The 19,506-nt window shown below is 46.5% G+C and overlaps 1 protein-coding gene across 3 annotated transcripts in view; it reads right to left on the minus strand.

The window, feature by feature from the left end:
• Positions 1-19,506, minus strand: part of LOC121007797 (origin recognition complex subunit 2-like) — a 148,294-nt gene that overhangs the window by 106,283 nt on the left and 22,505 nt on the right. For all 3 annotated transcript variants that reach the window (XM_040440011.1, XM_040440008.1, XM_040440009.1), the window contains exons 10-12: positions 16,899-17,008; positions 16,003-16,135; positions 9,322-9,418 (exon numbers count right to left, since the gene is read on the minus strand). In XM_040440011.1, the coding sequence (XP_040295945.1) occupies positions 9,322-9,418; positions 16,003-16,135; positions 16,899-17,008 (340 nt within the window). The remainder of the gene's footprint in view (positions 1-9,321; positions 9,419-16,002; positions 16,136-16,898; positions 17,009-19,506) is intronic.

The raw sequence follows: 19,506 nt of genomic DNA on the forward strand, positions 1-19,506 counted from the left end.
TTCCTGTTTCACATGTAGAAAGATGCCTGGAGAGGCTTGTTCAGCCAATCACTGGCCGCAGTAGTAACCAGTCTCCACCAGGAATTGGCTGAGCGGGCCTTTCCTGGCAATTTCTCTTAAACCTGGTGTGAGCCATATATAGAAATGTAATACTGCTGGAGAACCTCTTTAAACATAAAAAGATGTTGGCTGCCTCCAGCCACCACTAGAGCGTGCTTACTGCACACAATTGTAATATTCAATGCAGTATATAACAGTAAGTGAGCTCCCGGTTGTGGTTTTTGCATTAAGAAAGAATTCTATCTTCTAGCCATGTCTATGCAGGAAATTTGGAGCCGTATTCTCATTTGACGCTCCTTTGACTAGTCACAAGCTGGTGTCTGTAAAAACCAACCTCCTGCAATGACATTTTATCCCATGTAATCGGAGGTAAAGTTATGTAGGAAAATATTCCACAACGTGTAAATGACATTCTGAAAGCTACAGTATTATGCTGGGGATTTACCACACCGAAGTCCACAGGGAACTCTGCATGTAATATACAACGAACGCATGTGGCCTAAAGGGGCTTTCACTATGATAATGAGCGAAGCCATACTGATTAGTCCACTTGGTAAATTACTGAGCCCTCACACGAAGCATCCATATTGCTTTCTAAGGGTAGGCGGTGATGGTGAATTCACTAAAAGAGTTCAAGAGGGGTCTGGATGTATTTCTGGAGTGTAATAATATTGCAGGCTATAGCTAGATAGTAAATTACCTCCTGTTACTATGTTTTCTTTAGGCCCCATGTACACGACAGTATAATTTTTCTGCATCTGGTATGCATTTTTTTTCACATTCATTTCAATGGAGCAGCAAAAGATTAGGAAAGCACACAGTGTGCTGTCCACATTGGTTTGTCCATTCCGCAGCCCTGCAAAAAAATAAAATAAAAAAATAGAACATGCCCTATTCTTGTCCGTTTTGCGGACAAGAATAAGGCAATTCTATAGAAGGAAAAAAGAAAAAAAAAAAAAAAAAAAAGACGGCATGCACACGATTGGACTGGCCATGGATCCTACAGGGAAATTTGCTTGTTGACTGGTGCCCAGGGGGCCACCATCCTCATGGCCACCAGCCAGGTACATTAATCAATGTAGGAGCATCAGGTACTTATGCACCTAGCCGGTGGCCACAAGTGGCCTCCTGAACTCAACTGCATTGCCGTCCTCCGGATGATGATATAGTTGAATACTGCGAGGGCGGCGGTATTTTGTGCTGCACTATGGGATTGCTGGCCCTGCCTACTCATGTTGTACCGTCTGACAATTTGGACCCCAGTGCTCCAGACTAAAAAAAAAAAAAAAAATACCTAGTAGCCATTGGCTCCTGAACTGAAAAATGTAGGAGCCAAATAAAATTTTTACTCGCCAAATCGAAACCAATTAAAAAATTTTGTATCGTGACAACCCTACGCCGATCAGATTGGCGTAGGGTTGTTTCGATACCAAAATTTGGATTCGCTTTCGACACCATAAAAACAAGATTTTTGTATAACTTACCAGTAAAATCTCTTTCTCTCGCTCTTCCTTGGGGGACACAGGAAACCTTGGGTATAGCTCAACTCCCTAGGAGGCGTGACACTAAGTGAAAACTGTTAAGCCCCTCCTCCAGCAGATATACCCTCAGCCTGGAGAGAGAGACTACCAGTTGCGTGTCCAAGTAGTGAAAGAAAGGCAATGACCAACCATATAAAACCAAACAAGTCAACTACCCGACAGGGGCAACTAAACCGTAACGGTAAACCAGAACAATGGTGGATGCTGTGTCCCCAAAGGAAGAGCGAGAAAGAGATTTTACTGGCAAGTTATACAAAAATCTTGTTTTCTCGCCCAACTCCTTGGGGAACACAGGAAACCTTGGGACGTTCAAGAGCAGTCTAAGAGGGGAGGGACTACAGCCCAAGGCGAAAACCACCGGAGGTATCAAGAAACCAGCACCTGCAAGACCAGGCGGCCCAAAGCAGCATCCGCCGATGCATAGGTGTTCACCCTGTACAACTTGGTGAAGGTGTGCAAGGAAGACCAGGTGGCCGCCTTACACAGTTGCTCAGCCGAAGCCCGATGCCTCTGAGCCCAAGAAGCACCAACCGCTCTGGTAGAATGAGCCGTAACACCAAAAGGCGTCTCCTGTCCTTGACGCGGTAAGCCTCGGCAATAGCCATCTTGATGAAGCGGGCAATAGACACCCTGGACGCCGCCAACCCCTTGCGCGGACCTTCCGGAACCACAAACAGTCCGTGCGCCGAAAGGGTCCGGTGACTTCCAGGTAAATCTTCATGGCCCTAACAACATCCAGCCGGTGAAGCTCCCGTTCTAGAGGATGAGAAGGAGACGGACAAAGGGAAGGGAGGACGATGTCCTCATTGAGGTGAAAGGCGGAGAACACCTTCGGAAGGAAGGAACCGGACGGAGAACCGCCTTATCCTGCGCAAGAAAGTGCCGCAAATTCAGACACCCGTCGAAGGGACGTGATGGCCACAAGGAAAATGACCTTGCAGGACAAAAGGCGAAGAGAAACCCTCCGCAAGGGCTCGAAGGGGGTAGACTGGAGTGCTGTCAGCACAACATTAAGGTCCCAGGGTGGAATGGGAGAGCGAAACGGGGGAACAGAATGAGCGACTCCCTGGATAAAGGTTTTGACAGGCCCGAGAGGGGCCAGAGGACGCTGGAAGAGGATGGAAAGCACCGAGACCTGAACCTTTAACGAGCTGAGACCCAAACCCAGGTCCAGAGTTTCGCAAAAACCCAGGTAAGACCGCCAGGTCCAGTAATAAATCCTGGACAAGGCCGGCTTTCGTGCGCGGATCATGGTACGAACCAAATCCGCCGAAAAACCCTGTCTCGTTAAAACTGCGGTCTCAATAGCCATGCCGTTAAACGTAGCGACCCTAAATGCCGGTGGAAGATCGGCCCTTGAGAGAGGAGGTCTTATCTTAGAGGCAGCGGCCAAGGCATGTCTCCCAGGAGCAGCATTAGGTCGGCGTACCAAGGCCGGTGAGGCCAATCCAGGGCTATGAGAACCGTAGGCACGCCCTCTGACGCGATTTTCCGGAGAACCCGTGGCAGAAGATGGAGGGGCGGAAACACGTACAGGAGGGAAAATTCTGTCCACGGAAGAACGAGAGCGTTGGCACGGTACACCCCCGGGTCCTTGGACCTGGACAGAAAGGTGGGGAGCTTGTGGTTGAACCTGGAGGCCATGAGATCCACATCCGGACAAACCCAAGGAGGCAAATGGACTTGAACACGTCGGGATGCAGAGACCACTCGCCCGGGTTGATCGTCGTCCGACTGAGAAAGTCCGCCGCCCAGTTGTCCACCCCCGGAATGTAAATGGCCGACAGGGCCGGAACATGAGTTTCCGCCCAATGGAGGATGCGAGATGCCTCCCGCATAGCCGCTGCACTGCGAGTGCCCCTTGATGATTTATATACGCCACAGCCGTGGCGTTGTCCGACTGGACACGAACGGGATGACCCCGAAGTAGTGGAGTCCAATGCCGGAGCGATAGGAGAATCGCCCTCAGTTCCAGAATGTTTATCGGCAGTTTGGACTTCGATGGAGACCAAGTGCCCTGGACGGACCGGGGAGGAAACACCCCCACACCCCTGCAGACTGGAATCGGTGGTAACCACCAACCAGGTCATCGGCAGAAAGGATTTTCCCTGGAGGGGGGTCCGTAACGACCAGAGGAGGGAAGTCCGAGCATGGGAAGGAAGGGGGAAGGGCCGGTCCAGACTCTCCGGAGACTTGTCCCAAGCAGACAGAATTGCCGTCTGGAAGATGCGGGAGTGATATTGCGCGAAGGGAATCGCTTTGAAACAGGACACCATCTGTCCCAATACCCACATGCTGGACCGGAAGGACGGACGGCGGTGGAGAAGCAGGGTCCGAGGAGGAGCTGGCGCTTTTCCGGTGGGAGCCGAACCTCCGCCGCTTCTGTATCCAGTAACATCCCCAGAAGACAAGTTGTCTGGATGGGGTAAGCGAGGACTTGGGAAGGTTGATAATCCAACCGAACTGCTCCAAGGTTTGCAGCGTGAGGTTCACGCTGGTGGATGTCTGGGAACAGGAGGGCGCCTTGATGAGCAGATCGTCCAAGTAGGGAAGTAGAAAAACATCCCTGGAGCGGAGCAAGGCCTGGACAGGGGCAAGGATCTTGGTGAACACCCGAGGAGCCGTCGCCAGGCCGAAGGGGAGGGCGACAAATTGATAAAGGTCGTTCCCCACCGCAAAGCGAAGGAAACGCTGGTGACACTGAGCGATCGGGACGTGGAGGTAAGAGTCCTGGATGTCGATAGACGACAGAAACTCCCCTCTTTCCAGAGAGGCCACCACGGATCTGAGGGACCCCATCCTGAACCGCCGAAGACGGAGGAAACAGTTGAACCGCTTGAGGTCCAATATTGGTCTTACCGAACCTTCTTTTTTGGGGACCACAAAAAGGTTAGAGTAGAACCCCTTGAAATCGGTCCCTTAGAGGAACTGGAGTGATCACTCCTTTTTCCAGAAGGGTGCAAATGGCTTCGGAGAAGTCGGCCGCACACTGGGGGTCCCTCGGGACACGGGAGAGAAAAAAGCGAACCGGAGGGAAGGACACGAATTTGATTTTGTATCCGGAAGATACAACTTCGAGAGCCCAGGCGTCGGAGACGTGCGCCTGCCAGATGTCCCTGAACAGGAGGAGGAGTCCCCCCACCCCCACTAGGGGCGCACCCTCAGGCGGGGGTCTGCTTGGCCGTGGGAGGGCGAGCAGGCTGGGACTTACGCCAGGAGGGTTGAGTCCGAAAAAAGGGCTTTTTGCGCCTATCCTGGGAAGAGTTAGACGACGGACCGGACGCGGATCGAGGACCAGAGGCCCTGCGGGAGGACCTAAAGCGAGAGAAACCAGGACGGCCTCGAATGGCGCTCTTGGTCCTAGGCTGGGGAAGATGGGTGCTCTTCCCACCCCATCCTCCCCCCCCCACCTTTGTAAGACCGTGCTTTTGGACAAGCGGGCCACGGGAGGGTCAACCTTAGGCGAAGACGCCCAAGTGGAGATGCAATCCGCCGGGAAGGGATAACAGATATCCAACTTCTTAGGGGGGTAAAACGGGCATCAGGGCGAGACCAGGCCTTAGAAACTACCGACGAGAAGTCGGCATGGAGAGGGAATACTGTGGACGCCTGCTTGGGGCAGAAAAAGGACACACCGGCCTTGTCAGAGCTCGGAGGGTCATCGTGAATTTTAAAGGTGTCACGAATGTTGGTAATGAGATGGCCCACAGCAGAGGCCAGCTTGGACGGTAAAGCAGAGTCCATATCCCAATCCGAATCCACTAATTCTCCCTCTGAAGGCATGTCCTGTGAGGAGGAGGGGCCCGACTGAGACCGTACCCTTGGAGGTGGCAGGGATGCATCCGAGGATGACACGCACTCCGCCCTGGACCGCTTCTGGGGGTGCCGGGCCCTGGAGGCGTCGCTAGGAGCGAGGGACCCAGACGGGTCGGCCGAAGTAGCGGACCCGGAGGGTACGGCAGGGGGTGTATCAGGCTGCGTGGCAGGCTGTGTATTCGCAAGGCGGCCCACTACATTAGTGAGGCTTTCCACGGCCTGGGACAGGGATCTTGCCCATTCAGGAGGATCCAAGAGAACAGGGGGCGGCACAGCAAGTGGCGGACCCTGTATTGGGACCTGGCATGCAGAGCAATGCGGGTCTGATTGCCCCCGTGGGAAGGGTGCATCACAGGCGGTGCAGGTGTGATACCAGGGCCCAGAGGCCCCTGAGGGATCGGACATGTTGGCTAGAATGGTATGGCCGTCCAGGCTAGGGGCTGCTGGCACTAGGAAGGGGTTAGCAGTCCTACCAGACCGAAGACTTCAGGGCTGGAAGCACAGTAGACAGCAGGGACCGGAGCAGGAGTAGGCGCACGAGCACGATCTCTCCTCAGGGAAGGAGTTGCAGCAGAGATTGCTGGTCTCCTAGAATGACCGGAAGGCGGGAATAGAGAGGAGCGGGAAGCGAAGCTCCGTCCCCCCGCTAGCTTCGTTCGCGCGATTTAAATATAAATATAGATAGGCCGGAAGTGACGGCCTGCGACGCCGAAGTTTGCCGATTATTTCCATTCTTCCCCCCTCTATCTTATGGAAAAGGGGGCGGTATGCGGCGTAGCAATGAAAAGGTCGCCGCAGAGAGGTACTGGCCGTACCAGCACAAGAGAGACGCCGCGATCTCTGTGCGGCCGTCACGCTGCCGGTCGTCCGGTGCAGAGGCAGGCTTAGCCTGCCGGTGCTTTTTGGGTGCCGCTGCTGCAGTCCTTGCAGAGAGTACAGGGGACACTATCCCCCTGCGGGTTGCTCCGGGGATCTCAGTATTAACCCTTTAGTTATCCCCGCTGCAGAAGGAGCCTGGAGAGCGGGGGATTCGAACTCATGGCGCTGCGCCACCAATGAAGATAACTGACCTGTTAATACAAATACAGGCGGCGGGTGCCGGAATCAAATAGCCAGCACCCGACCTTTATGACAGGGAGATGCGATCCGCTGAAGTTAACCCCTCAGGTGCCGCACCTGGGGGGTTAACTGCAACGGATCACATCTCCCTGTCATAGAGGTCGGATGCTGGTTATTTGATTCCGGCACCCGCCTTCTGTTTTTGTATTACCAGGTCAGTTATCTTCATTGGTGGTACAGTGGCCACAGCCATTCCCCTCCTCCTCCCGTCTCTCCTCTTATTGGCGGCGGCGGCAGCAGCACAGGGGGGAGGAAGAGACTCCTTCTCCACTGCGCTGCTGAGAAGAACATCGGCGGTGGGGCAGAGAACTATCATCTCCTGTGCCCGACTAAAGACTAAAAAGTCTTGTCGCCATTTGTAAATTCTACCATTTTGGTCACCATCTGGAGCCCTGGACCCGGCAACAACATGGGGTCACTTTTAGTTTTTTTTCCAGGGCCACTTTAAGTATCCGATCAGGGACAGACTGGGAACTTAATTGGCTAAACCGGTTAAGGCCATGCTTAGCAAACCAAGGACTCCCTAGTGAATAGGGATTGCAGAATAAATAATTACAATATAAATACTCCTGTTTTACCTACATATCGGAAGGGATTTAAACATGCATGACTTGAGTAATAGCATTGCTCCAACACTGAAGCCAGAAGTACAGCTGCCTCACAGGCCAACAGCTCATTAAAGGGAACCTGTCACCGGGATTTTGGGTATAGAGCTGAGGACATGGGTTGCTAGATCGCCGCTAGCACATCCGCAATACCCAGTCCCCATAGGTCTGTGTGCTTTTATTGTGTAAAAAAAACTATTTAATACATATGCAAATTAACCTGAGATAAGTCCTGTATGTGAGATGAGTCGGGGACAGGACTCATCTCAGGTTAATTTGCATATGTATCAAATCGGGTTTTTTACACAATAAAAGCACACAGAGCTATGGGGACTGGGTATTGTGGATGTGCTAGCGGCCATCTAGCAACCCATGTCCTCAGCTCTATACACAAAATACCGGTGACAGGTTCCCTTTAAGCATCAATTCACTGTAAGTACAAAATGAACACTCATTATGGAAATGCCACTGATCACACAGGCAGCTGCCGTGGTTATGTAACTCCAAATGCTGTAAAAAAAAAAGTTGGTAACTATTAGGGGGATAAATTGCTTCTTGTACTGATTGTGCAATCACATCTGCAATGCAGATTAAATACCCTATATACACTGAGGCTGGAAAACAAAATGATCTTTGAGACTCATCCATCTGACTGCAACCAAACAACTCTAACACAGTCACAGGGTAAAAAAAAAACAACAAAAAAAAAACACCAGAACAAACAGAAGACCCTCTCTGGAGGTGATCAACAAGACACTCCATGTGCCATATCAATGAGTTCTGGGTGGTGCAGAAACAATTCTAATCGGTTTTCCATGAGTACAATATTAAAGAGAATCCATCACCCAGATGATGTACCATTACCTACAGTAATACATGAGTAGTACTGCAGATATGGAGCACAGGTCCCTATTTTTTATTTTCTTACTGCCCTCTGTTGCTCCGCTGTCAGCGCTGCGTTGAAATACGTTGTCATGACTGCCCTGCATGCGCACACGAGTCAGCACTGCAGCCCGCACTGTGTATTTCAGTGCAGTTCTGAGCACTGACAGCAGGGGAACCCGGGGGGATCTCGACTCCTTATCTGCACTACTATGCATGTATTACTGTAAATAATAGTCCACAACCAGGGTGACAGATTCCCTTCAATGACCCATCCCCGGGATAGGTCAATATCTAACTGGCCAACTCCCAGGACCCCTACCAATCAATTTTTTAAAGAGGCTGTGGCACTTGGTGAGCACTGCAGTCTCTTCCTTCGCTGGAGACATCACATTCATCAGTCTTGGTATTGTGTGCGGAGGCCTCTTCATACAGCTGATCGGCAGTGGTCCCGGGAGTCGAAAAAAAACCACAATTCTGATATTGATGACCTACCCTGAGGATAGTTCTTCAATATTATACTCCTGGAAAACCCTTTCAAAACACTGTCACCACTCCTCACAGCAAGACATGCAGTACAGTTATCTGGTATACTTTGCACAATATTGTGTATGGAGCGCTAATCTTCTAAGCTTCTGAGAAATGGAGGACATGCACTTATATTTAAATAAAGGAAACTGTCTGGCCACTGTGTTCTTGGCAGCTGAAGACATCTGTGTTGGTCCCATGTTCATACGTGTCCTCATTGCTGAGAAAAATGAAGTTTTAATATATGCAAATGAGCCTCTAGGAACAATGGCAACACCCACTTGTTCTTAAAGGCTCATTTGCATATGTTAAAACGTCATTTCTCAGCAATGTGGACACATATGAACATAGGACCAACACAGATGCCTTCAGCTGCCAAGTGCACATGTAAAAGGTCAGCCAGTGTCATAGGTACAAATCCCCTGTGGTAGTCTGCTTGGGTCACCTGGTAACAAAACTTAAAAAAAGTTTCACCCAATTGGGGCCTGTGCCAGACTGTAGAAATGACACTTTGTGATACTGTTATCTAGGTTTATCCAGCTATCAGTGGCCTAAAAAGCGGCATAAAATGTATATGGGTTAAATGAGCCAGATGCATCCGTTAAGAAAAAGCACCACTGGAGCTACAATACATGTAGTCCTGATCCATCTGAAGGCCTTCTGAAGAGGCCACCTATGGTCAAGCTTATCTTGGGTTTATATTTTCACTCCTTTCTAGGTCGGTTCTGTGTCCCATTCAAGCCACATAAATTAAGGCTCACTTCATTTACCCTCTTTGAACTTCTGAGCTATAAAGTTCATTTGATCCAATGGACTACGAAAAGTTCCAGAGTAACCAAGTGCCTCTTCTGTGATGGAGTTCAAGATCTGGATAGAAACACAAAGAATAGTTAATCTACATAGAATAAATACTAAATATTTCCATCCTATGCAACAACTCGTCGGAAGAGTAATGCCAGTTTCATCCACCTTTCCCACAAACAGCTACTGTTTGACAATGTGACCATTCATTAGGAACCATTAAGGGATATGGGCAGATTTATAAACTATTTTTTATTTGCTCTAATGCAGCTGAAATAAAAAATGAAGTGACTATTGTTTTGTGTACTTCCACTGTGTCTCCATGGATTACTAATATACCCCTGTGTGTAGTCATCAGCAACATGCAGGGTCAGACTACACACAGGGTTTGTTTGCAATCTGTAAACTCATCCCCTATCTGGCCATCCCCAAGAGTAATAATAGAAAACACAATATAAGGGTCCATTCACACAACCGTAGGCAGTCTGTGCATGTGCTGCAGACCGCAAATTGCGGTCCACAATGCACGGGCACCGGCCAAGTGAATCCCATATTACAGCGCGGACCCATTGACTTGAGTGAATCAGTGATCCGCAATATACAGCAAAACATAGGACATGGACCAAAATGCCCACGGAAGTTCTTCCGGGTGCTCCCATAGGCTTCCGATCCATGCCACCACTCTGCACTGTATCTTGCAGAATGCGGACCCATTCAAGTCAATGGAGCAGACGGCCTACAGTCATGTGAATGATCCATAACAGTAATACATGTACGGCGCAGGCTGATCGGGCGGGTGCAGGAGCTGCGCCCGCCCGATCAGCGGCACAGACCCGGCAGTCACTGACCTCCGCGCCCTGCTGCATACTCCGGCATCGGTCAAAACACAGATGCCAGCGTATTAACCCCTTGTATGCTGCAGTCAAAGCTGATTGCAGCATACAGAGGGTAAGGGTTCCCTCAGCTTCCCCATTGGATCCCCGCGCGGTAGAGAACGCAGCCCGATGCATTCCATAGGCATCAGGGCTTGCCTTCTAGCCTGTGAGATCCAGCCCCTTATGCTGGGTCTCACAGGCAGGCTCTCAGCATACAAGCAATACAGGATGTATTGTAATGCATTGCAGAGGGGAATCAGACCCCAGAAGTTGAAGTCCCAGAGTGGGACAAAAATAAAAAGTTAAAAAAAGAAGTGTTTTTCATAATAAAAAAATTATTTTAAATTTTTTTATTTTATTATTTTTTCCTTAAAAATAAAAGATATTGGGTATTGCCGCGTCCGTAACGATCGGCTCTATAAAAATATCACATGACCCACCCCCTCACCTTAACGCCGTAGAAAAAAATAAAATAAAAACTGTGCTAAAACAACCATTTTTTTGTCACCTTACAAAAAGTGCAACAACAAATGATCAAAAAGGCATATGCCCCCTAAAATAGTACCAAACTGTCATCTCATCCCGAAAAAAAAATGAGACCCCACTTAAGACAGTCGCCCAAAAAAAAAAAAAAAAGGCTTTCAGAATATGGAGACTGTAAAAAAAAAATATTAAGTTTCAAATATGCTTTATTTTGAACTACTGAAACAAACAAACAAAAAATCATATTTGGTATTGTCGTGTCCGTAACATCCTGCTCTATAAAAATAGCACATGATCTAACATTGAACATTGTAAATAACAAAAAATAAAAACTTTGCCAAAACAGCTATTTTTTGTTACCTTGCCTCACAAAGAGTGTAATACAGAGCAACCAAAAATCATATGTACCCTAAAATAGTACAACAAACCTGCCACTATATCAAGTAGTTTCCAAAATGGGGTAACTTTTTTGGAGTTTCTACTCTAGGGGTGCATCAGGGGGGTCTTCAAATGTGACATGGCAACTTAAAATTATCCCGGTGAAATCTGCCCTCCAAAAACCATATGGCGTTCCTTTCCTTCTGCGCCCTGCCGTGTACCCATACAGTTGTTTACGATCACAAATGGGGTGTTTCTGTAAACTACAAAATCAGGGCAATAAATATTGAGTTTTGTTTGGCTGCTAACACTTGCTTTGTTACTGGGAAAAAAAAATTGGATTATAATGGAAAATCTGCCCAAAATATGAAATTCTGAAATATCATCTACATTTTTCTTTAAAGGGGTTGTCAGAGTTATGGGAAAAAAAAAAAAAAGATAGCACTGTAAATCTGATGGTCAGCAATATATAACTAAGCTAAGCAAGTTTTAGGCAAAAAAATATCTATTTCCTCATTTGCCTGGTTCTCTTCTGGGCCTGGCCCTTTGTTTGCTTGCAATAAAAACAATCTCTGGCCCTCCCCCTGCTCCGCTAAGGGAGTGAATACAAGTGCTGCCCTGAGTGACATGTCTGCCTGCTGGGAGACTCTGCAGCATGTTGTATGTGTAGGACTACAAGTCCCAGCTGTATAATGACACTGCTAAGGGAGTGAATACAAGTGCTGCCCCGAGTGACGTGACATGTCTGCCTGCTGGGAGACTCAGCAGCATGTTGTATGTGTAGAATTACAATTCCTAGCTGTATAATGACACTGCTAATACACACAGGATCTTCCCCCTACCTGCAATGCTCTGCAGAACTTCTCTTTCAGCTCCTGTGCCCAGCATTTGTCTCCTCACTGCCTGCAGCTACACCGTAAACACTTCAGCCCTGAGTCTGTGCAGCTGAAGGGGTTAAGAATCCTGGGAGAGAGCAAAAAGCAGCAGCCAGCAGTGCAGGGGGGCGTGGCCAGCACAGTGACGTCTGGTGTACAGGTTTCTCAGGCTTGTGCACGAACATTATCAGAGCAGGGAGAGAAGCTGACATCACAGGTCATGTAACCCTCTGAAATCTGATAAACTAGCCACTGGAGATAGTGAGTTAATTGGAAAGCGGTTATATTTGCCTAGTTAGAAACATAGAAAGAATAAAAAAATAACTCGGACAACCCCTTTAATTCTTGTGGAACACCTAAAGCGCTAAAAAAGTTTGTAAAACCCGTTTTGAATACCTTAAGGGGTGTAGTTTCTAAAATGGGGGCATTTATGGGTGGTTTCTATTATGCAAGCCCAACAGTGACTTCATAACTGAACTAGTCCTTAACCCCTTAAGAACTCAGCCCTATTTCACCTTAAGGACTTGGCCATTTTTTGCCAACTTTAAAACGCTTTGACTTATCCAGGCCATTCTGAGACAGTTTTTTTGTCACATATTGTACTTCATGACACTGGTAAAATGAAGTAAAAAAAAAATAATAATAATCATTTATAAAAAAAAAATACCAAATTTACAAAAAATGTGTAAAAAATTGCAAATTTCAAAGTTTCAATTTCTCTACTTCTATAATATATAGTAATACCTCCAAAAATAGTTATTACTTTACATTCCCCATATGTCTACTTCATGTTTGGATCATTTTGGGAATGATATTTTATTTTTTGGGGAGGTTACAAGGCTTAGAAGTTTAGAAGCAAATCTTGAAATTTTTCAGAAATTTTCAAAAACCCAATTTTTAGGGACCAGTTCAGGTCTGAAGTCACTTTGCGAGGCTGACATAATAGAAACCTCCCAAAAATGACCCCATTCTATAAACTACACCCCTCAAGGTATTCAAAACTGATTTTACAAACTTTGTTAACCCTTTAGGTGTTCCACAAGAATTAATGGAAAATAGAGATACAATTTCAAAATTGCACTTTTTTGGCAGATTTTCCATTTTAATAATTTTTTTCCAGTTACAAAGCAAGGGTTAACAGCCAAACCAAACAATAGTTATGGCCCTGATTCTGTAGTTTACAGAAACACCTTATATGTGGTCGTAAACCGCTGTACGGGCACACGGCAGGGCACAGAAGGAAAGGAATGCCATATGGTTTTTGGAAGGCAGGTTTTGCTGGACTGTTTTTTTTTTTACACCATGTCCCATTTGAAGCCCCCCTGATGCACCCCTAGAGTAGAAACTCCCAAAAAGTGACCCCATTTTAGAAACTACGGAATAGGGTGGCAGTATTGCTGGTACTAGTTTAGGGTACATATGATTTTTGGTTGCTCTATATTACACTTTTTGTGAGGCAAGGTAACAAGAAATAGCAGTTTTGGCACAGTTTTTATTTTTTGTTATTTACAACATTCGTCTGACAGGTTAGATCATGTGATTTTTTTATAGACCAGGTTGTCACGGACGCTGCGATACCTAATATGTATACTTTTTTTTTTATTTATGTAAGTTTTACACAATGATTTCATTTTTGAAGCAAAAAAAAAATAATCATGTTTTAGTGTTTCCATAGTCTGAGAGACATAAATTTTTTCAGTTTTTGGGCGATTACCTTGGGTAGGGTATGATTTTTGCGGGATGAGATGACGGTTTTATTGCCACTATTTTGGGGTGCGTGTGACTTTTTGATCGCTTGCTATTACACTTTTTGTGATGTAAGGTGACAAAAAATGGTTTATTTAGCACAGTTTTTATTTTTTACGGTGTTCATCTCAGGGGTTAGGTCATGTGATATTTGTATAGAGCCGGTCGATACGGACACGGCGATACCTAATATGTACACTTTTTTTTTATTTATGCAAGTTTTACACAATAACAGCTTTTTTAAAACAAAAAAAAAAGATGTTTTTAGTGCCTCCATATTCTGAGCCATAGTTTTTTTATTTTTTGGGCGATTGTCTCAGGTAGGGGCTCATTTTTTGCGGGATGAGGTGACGGTTAGATTGGCATTATTTTGGTGGGCAAACGCCTTTTTGATCGCTTGCTGTTGTACTTTTTGTGATGTAAGGTGACAAAAAAATTGTTTATTTAGCACAGTTTTTATTTTTTATGGTGTTCATCTGAGGGGTTAAGTCATGTGATATGTTTATAGAGTCGGTCGATACGGATACCCAATATGTATACTTTTTTTTCCCCTACTTTTTTCCAATTTTTTTTTTTACTTTATTTGGGGAAAATGACGTTTTTGTTCATTTTTACTTGAAACTTTAATTTTTTTGAGGGGAAAACTTTAATTTTTTCACTTTATTTTTTTGAGCTTTTGGAGGTCTAATCCCCTTTACAATGCATTCCAATACTTCTGTATTGGAATGCATTGGCGGCCTGTGAGATCCAGGGGGCTGGATCTCACAGGCACGTCACAGGAGGGGAGCGGCGATGCCTCAGGAAGGCATCGCGCTGCCTTCCATGCCATCAGGTCCCCCCTACAGCCGCATGGGGACCTGATGGCACCGCCGCCCGCCGGATAAGGTAAAACCGCAGGTCTGAATTGACCTGCGGTTTGGGACGATCGCCGATGCAGGGGGGGTCACATGACCCCCCCCCCCCCCCCCCCGGCGTTGTGACAGGATGCCCGCTGAATGATTTCAGCGAACATCCTGTTGCGATTAACCCCCGCCGCACCGCAATGCCGTTTTAAAGTTAGGACGTACCGGTACATCCTGGGTCCTTAGGACGTACCGGTACGCCATGTTTGCCGAGTCCTTAAGTCCCTAAGGGGTTAAAAAAGTGGGTTTTGGAAATTTTCTCTAAAATTTCTAGATTTGCTTCTAAACCTCTAAGACTTCTAAAATCCCCAAAAAATAAACAGGCATTCACTAAATGATCCAAACAAAGTAGACATATGGGAAATGTAAAGTAACAAGTATTATATGAGGTATCACTATCTTTTTAAAAGCATAGAAATTGAAATTTGGAAAGTTGCGAATTTTTCCAACTTTCTGGTAAATTTGGGATAAAAAATAAATAGGAAAAATATTGACTGAAATTGACCACGAACATGAAGTACAATGTGTCACGAGAAAAAAAATCTCAGAATGGCTTGGATGAGTAAAAGCGTTCCAAAGATATTACCACATAAAATGACACGTCAAATTTCCAAAAAACGGCCTGGTCCTTAAGGAGGAATATGGCAGGGTCCTGAAAGGGTAAAAGCAGTTGTCCAAAGAAAAATATTGTACATTTTTCCAACCCTGAATATTTTTGTCATTGGATGTAATTAAAAATTTAATGTAGCCAAGGAGTTATTCTATAAAATGTATATGCATAGCACCACCTGCTGTTTGTTATTTTCCTTCTCTGTCCACCTCAGCAACATCGCGGAGGTGGATGCACATGCTCAGTTCCATCATTCAACTGCGACTTGCCCTATCTTGATAGAAGCTGTGACAGTTACAAAGAGAGCAGAAAGGCCGCGCACTCTGAGAAAGGCCACATCCCCTGGGCAAGAAAGACTCTGGATCCATGTGAGGTACAGGGATGGTTCTAGCATTATTAGAGATTCTCATGTGCTATAAGATCTGATTTTTTTAATTTTTTTACATACCCCTTTAATTACTTTTCTGTATCCTTGATTGTAATGAAAGGGTACCTCCAGTGACATCGCCCGCAGTAAGTGTAACACTGACCACAGGAGAACTGGCAATTCAGTTGTCTAAGTTACTGTAAATCTCCAAAAGCTTCTTCTGCAAAACTCCTTTGCACAAGAGACTATCTGTAGGTTGCCAAGGCAAAAACTACTCGCCCTCCTGCTGTAGCTTAATTCTGGTAGTAGATGCTGCTGCATTCATCTATGAATCCCTTCTTTGATAAAACCTTGATAAATGAAGAGTAAGCAGCTCAAAGTCCTGGGATGAACAATACAAAGAAAGCTACTTACAGATTTGATTGTGATGCTTGGGAAAAACCCATTGACAACAATGTGAAGAGAGTCTTGCAGTAACGTAGTCCGGAACTGTTCGATGAGGTTCCGTTTGGAGCCCAGACCAAAAAGGACAATGTTAAAGCCCAAGCTGAAAAACAGTAAGAAAAAGAAGCACAAAACAGTGAGTGAGACATTAGTTAAAGGGGTTTTATCATCTCAGACATTGGTACACCTATCTACAGAACGGACCGCCAATAGTGAAGGAGAGCACACCACGCATGTTCTTCATTCATTTATATAGGAGTTCCAAAAGCAGCCAAGCTAGCGCACTCAGCTATTTTCACAAGTCCCATAAAAAATAAACCGAGAGCACACAGGGTGTGTGCCGCTCCATTCACCTCTACAGGACTGCTGGGTGTAGCCAAACCAGTGCTCGGCTATTTTTGGAACACCATTACCTGCATGGGTCCCATTCTGGAGATAGGAGTGGTTCTCAGTGGTGGGACCAGCACCTATCGGACATTGATCCTAGTGATACTACACCAATGTCTGAGGCGAGACAACCCCTTTAAATCAATCCAAACCTAAAATGTGACTATACATGTCACATATAGTCAACGTATCTGCTGCACTCCATTTCTCCCATTATTCCTCCATTCTAGACTCACATTAATAGTGCTTGTCTATCCAAGGGCAGTGCAGGGAATACCTTAGACTTTCATACAGCAATCTGCATGCAGAAGTCCGACAGGGTGGTGGGCATCTTAAAAAGCAAACCAACGGGGGACCAGAGCAGAGGTAGCATGTGAGTAACAGAAGGCACCAGGTATGGTGACTATGCATGTGTCATGTATAGTCAAAATTTAGGTTTGGACAGAGGGTAACTTTAAAATAGTTTTTTCCCCACTTACTGAAGCTGCAGCATCCACTTATAGAAGAACGCCTCATGTTTTTCATTAAGATTGTGAAGATCATTGGCAAACACTGAGGGAGACTGGACCAGGAGCTTCCGCAATGTCTCCTATAGAAGTAACACAACAGAACACTGCAATATCCCCAAAAAACTGGCATATATGTCACTGTAAAAACCTTCATGACTAATTCAGGCCATGGAACCAACAGACTTTCTCTGAGCCAAGCAGTCGGTATTTGATAACTAGTCTTGCTGTGTTCTGCTTTAATCTATTCACTGCAGAGTGCCCTTGTCGAACCACTGCATTATTTGATAGACTGAATTGATGAAGATGATAGTATGCAAACTAAATTAGTGCTGTGCCTAAAGCTGTCCACATACATGATCTTGTCACAATCTGAGGTGCCAGGCACCCTTTGAACAGTCTAAGTAATAGATGTCTAGGGAAACGAGGATTAGAAATGTCAGATTTTAATGATTTTCCCTCCACTGCAAAAAACTTGAGTGCTTGGTGGAAATAGGCAGATTGGTGTAGACAGCCATTAGCTATTGTATGTGTATGGCCAGCTTAAAAGGCTATGTACACCTTTGGCGGCAATTTTTTTAAATTATTGCATTGTACTCATTTTCAACTAAAAATCTTTTTTTTCAGTTGGTCTTTATTAAAAATAGTGAGCCGTTTTCCCTGCACAGCTTTGAGTTTATTTAGTAGCTGGCTCAGATTTTTCTCTCTGCTCCATCAGGGAGCTAACAGGCTTCTTATCTGTGATCTTACAAACACTCATTATAGCTCAGTTCTTATCTTACTGATAAGAATTTGGCTTAAATAAGTGCTTATGACCCTTTAGTAATTTACAGATGACCAGCACAAAGTGAAAGTACTATTCACACAGCTAGAAAACTAGATTTTTGTACTCACCGTAAAATCTGTTTCTCTTCCGTTCATTGGGGGACACAGGCCTTGACCATGGGTATAGCTGTTGCTGCTAGGAGGCGGACACTAAACACACAAAGTGGAAGCTCCTCCCTCTTCAGCTATATCCCTTCATGCAGGGACCAAGCTAATCAGTTTAGTGCAAAAGCAGTAGGAGAAGCCAGACATAAGAAAATCACATTATGTGCAAACCCAGAACCACAAAGGCCCGAAAAGGCCCATAAACATTGAACGGAAGAGAAACAGATTTTACGGTGAGTACAAAAATTGAGTGCTCATCTGTTTTATTGGGGGACACAGGTCTTGACCCTGGGACATTCCAGAGCAGTCCCTGAGGGTGGGCTTAACTTCAACCCCCCTGTCAATCAGAGAACCGCTGTCTGCAAAACTGTACGCCCCAAAGAAGCGTCAGAAGATGCAAAGGTGTGCACTCTGTAAAACTTGGAAAAAGTATGCAAAGACAACCAGGTCGCCGCCTTGCACACCTGAAGGGCTGAAGCCCCATGATGCACCGCCCAAGAGGCCCCCACTGCCCGAGCCGAATGAGCAGTCACCTGGAAGTGCAGAGACTCGATCCGTAATGTTGTACGCTTGCACAATAGCCAAACGAACCCATCCGGAAATGGAAGTCTTTGACGCTGCCAGCCCTAGTCTCGGCCCCTCTGGAAACACGAACAGGGAATCCGTCCGCCTGAAAGATGCCGTCTGGGACAGATAGGAAGGGCGACCGACATGACAGAGCCGCGAGTTCCGACACTCTACGGACAGAAGTAATTGCAACCAAAAAAAGCCACCTTATAAGACAGGAAGCACAGCAACACCTGCTGCAAAGGCTCAAAGCAGAGAAGATTGGAGAGCGTTGAGCACTAGATTAAGATCCCAAGGATCCGATGGAGGACAGAAAGAGGGCGCCGAAAGTGAAGCTAAATTTCGCCTAAAAAAAATATAAAAAATAATGGAGAGAGCCGACACTTGCCCTTTGAGGGAGCTGAGAGCCAGCCCCAAGTCCATGCCAGACTGCTGGAAAGCCAAAAGTCGTGGCAAAGAAAAAAGAACGGGAGACAGCTGTCTCCACTCGCACCAACTAAAGTAGGACTTCCAGGTCCGGTGGTAGATTCTGGAAGACGCCGGCTTCCTGGCCCGAATCATGGTCTGGGCCACCGCATCCAAAAACCCACAAGCTTTCAGTAAGGCAGCCATGCCGTTCAATGTAGCAACCCTAAATTTAAGTGGAAGATCAGCCTTTGCGACAGCAGGTCCTCCCGGAGCGGAAGACGCCAAGGTTAGTCAGCGAGAAGGGCGACTAGGGACGGAATGAGAGGAAGAGGCGGGAACACGTAAGGAAACGTGAACAGTCTCCACGGGATCACCAGCGCGACACATGCCAGGGCCATGGGGTCCCTGGACTGCGCAACAAAGTCCTCGACCTTGTTGTTAAAGCGTGAGGCCATGAGATCCATATCCGGCTGACCCCACCTCTTGCAGATGGCCGAAAGACCTGCAGGTGAAGAGCCCACTCGCCGGGATCAAGATGCTCCCGACTGAGGAAGTCTGCGATCCAGTTGTATGTGAACTGCCGACAGTGCCGGAAAATGTTTCTCTGCCCAGCTGAGAATCAGCGCAGACGAAGAGCGGATAGTTTTTCTGGAGGCAAGAACACCTTGGCCTGTCA

Source organism: Bufo bufo, chromosome 7 (assembly GCF_905171765.1).
Source record: "Bufo bufo chromosome 7, aBufBuf1.1, whole genome shotgun sequence".
NCBI classification, from domain to species: Eukaryota; Metazoa; Chordata; class Amphibia; order Anura; family Bufonidae; genus Bufo; species Bufo bufo.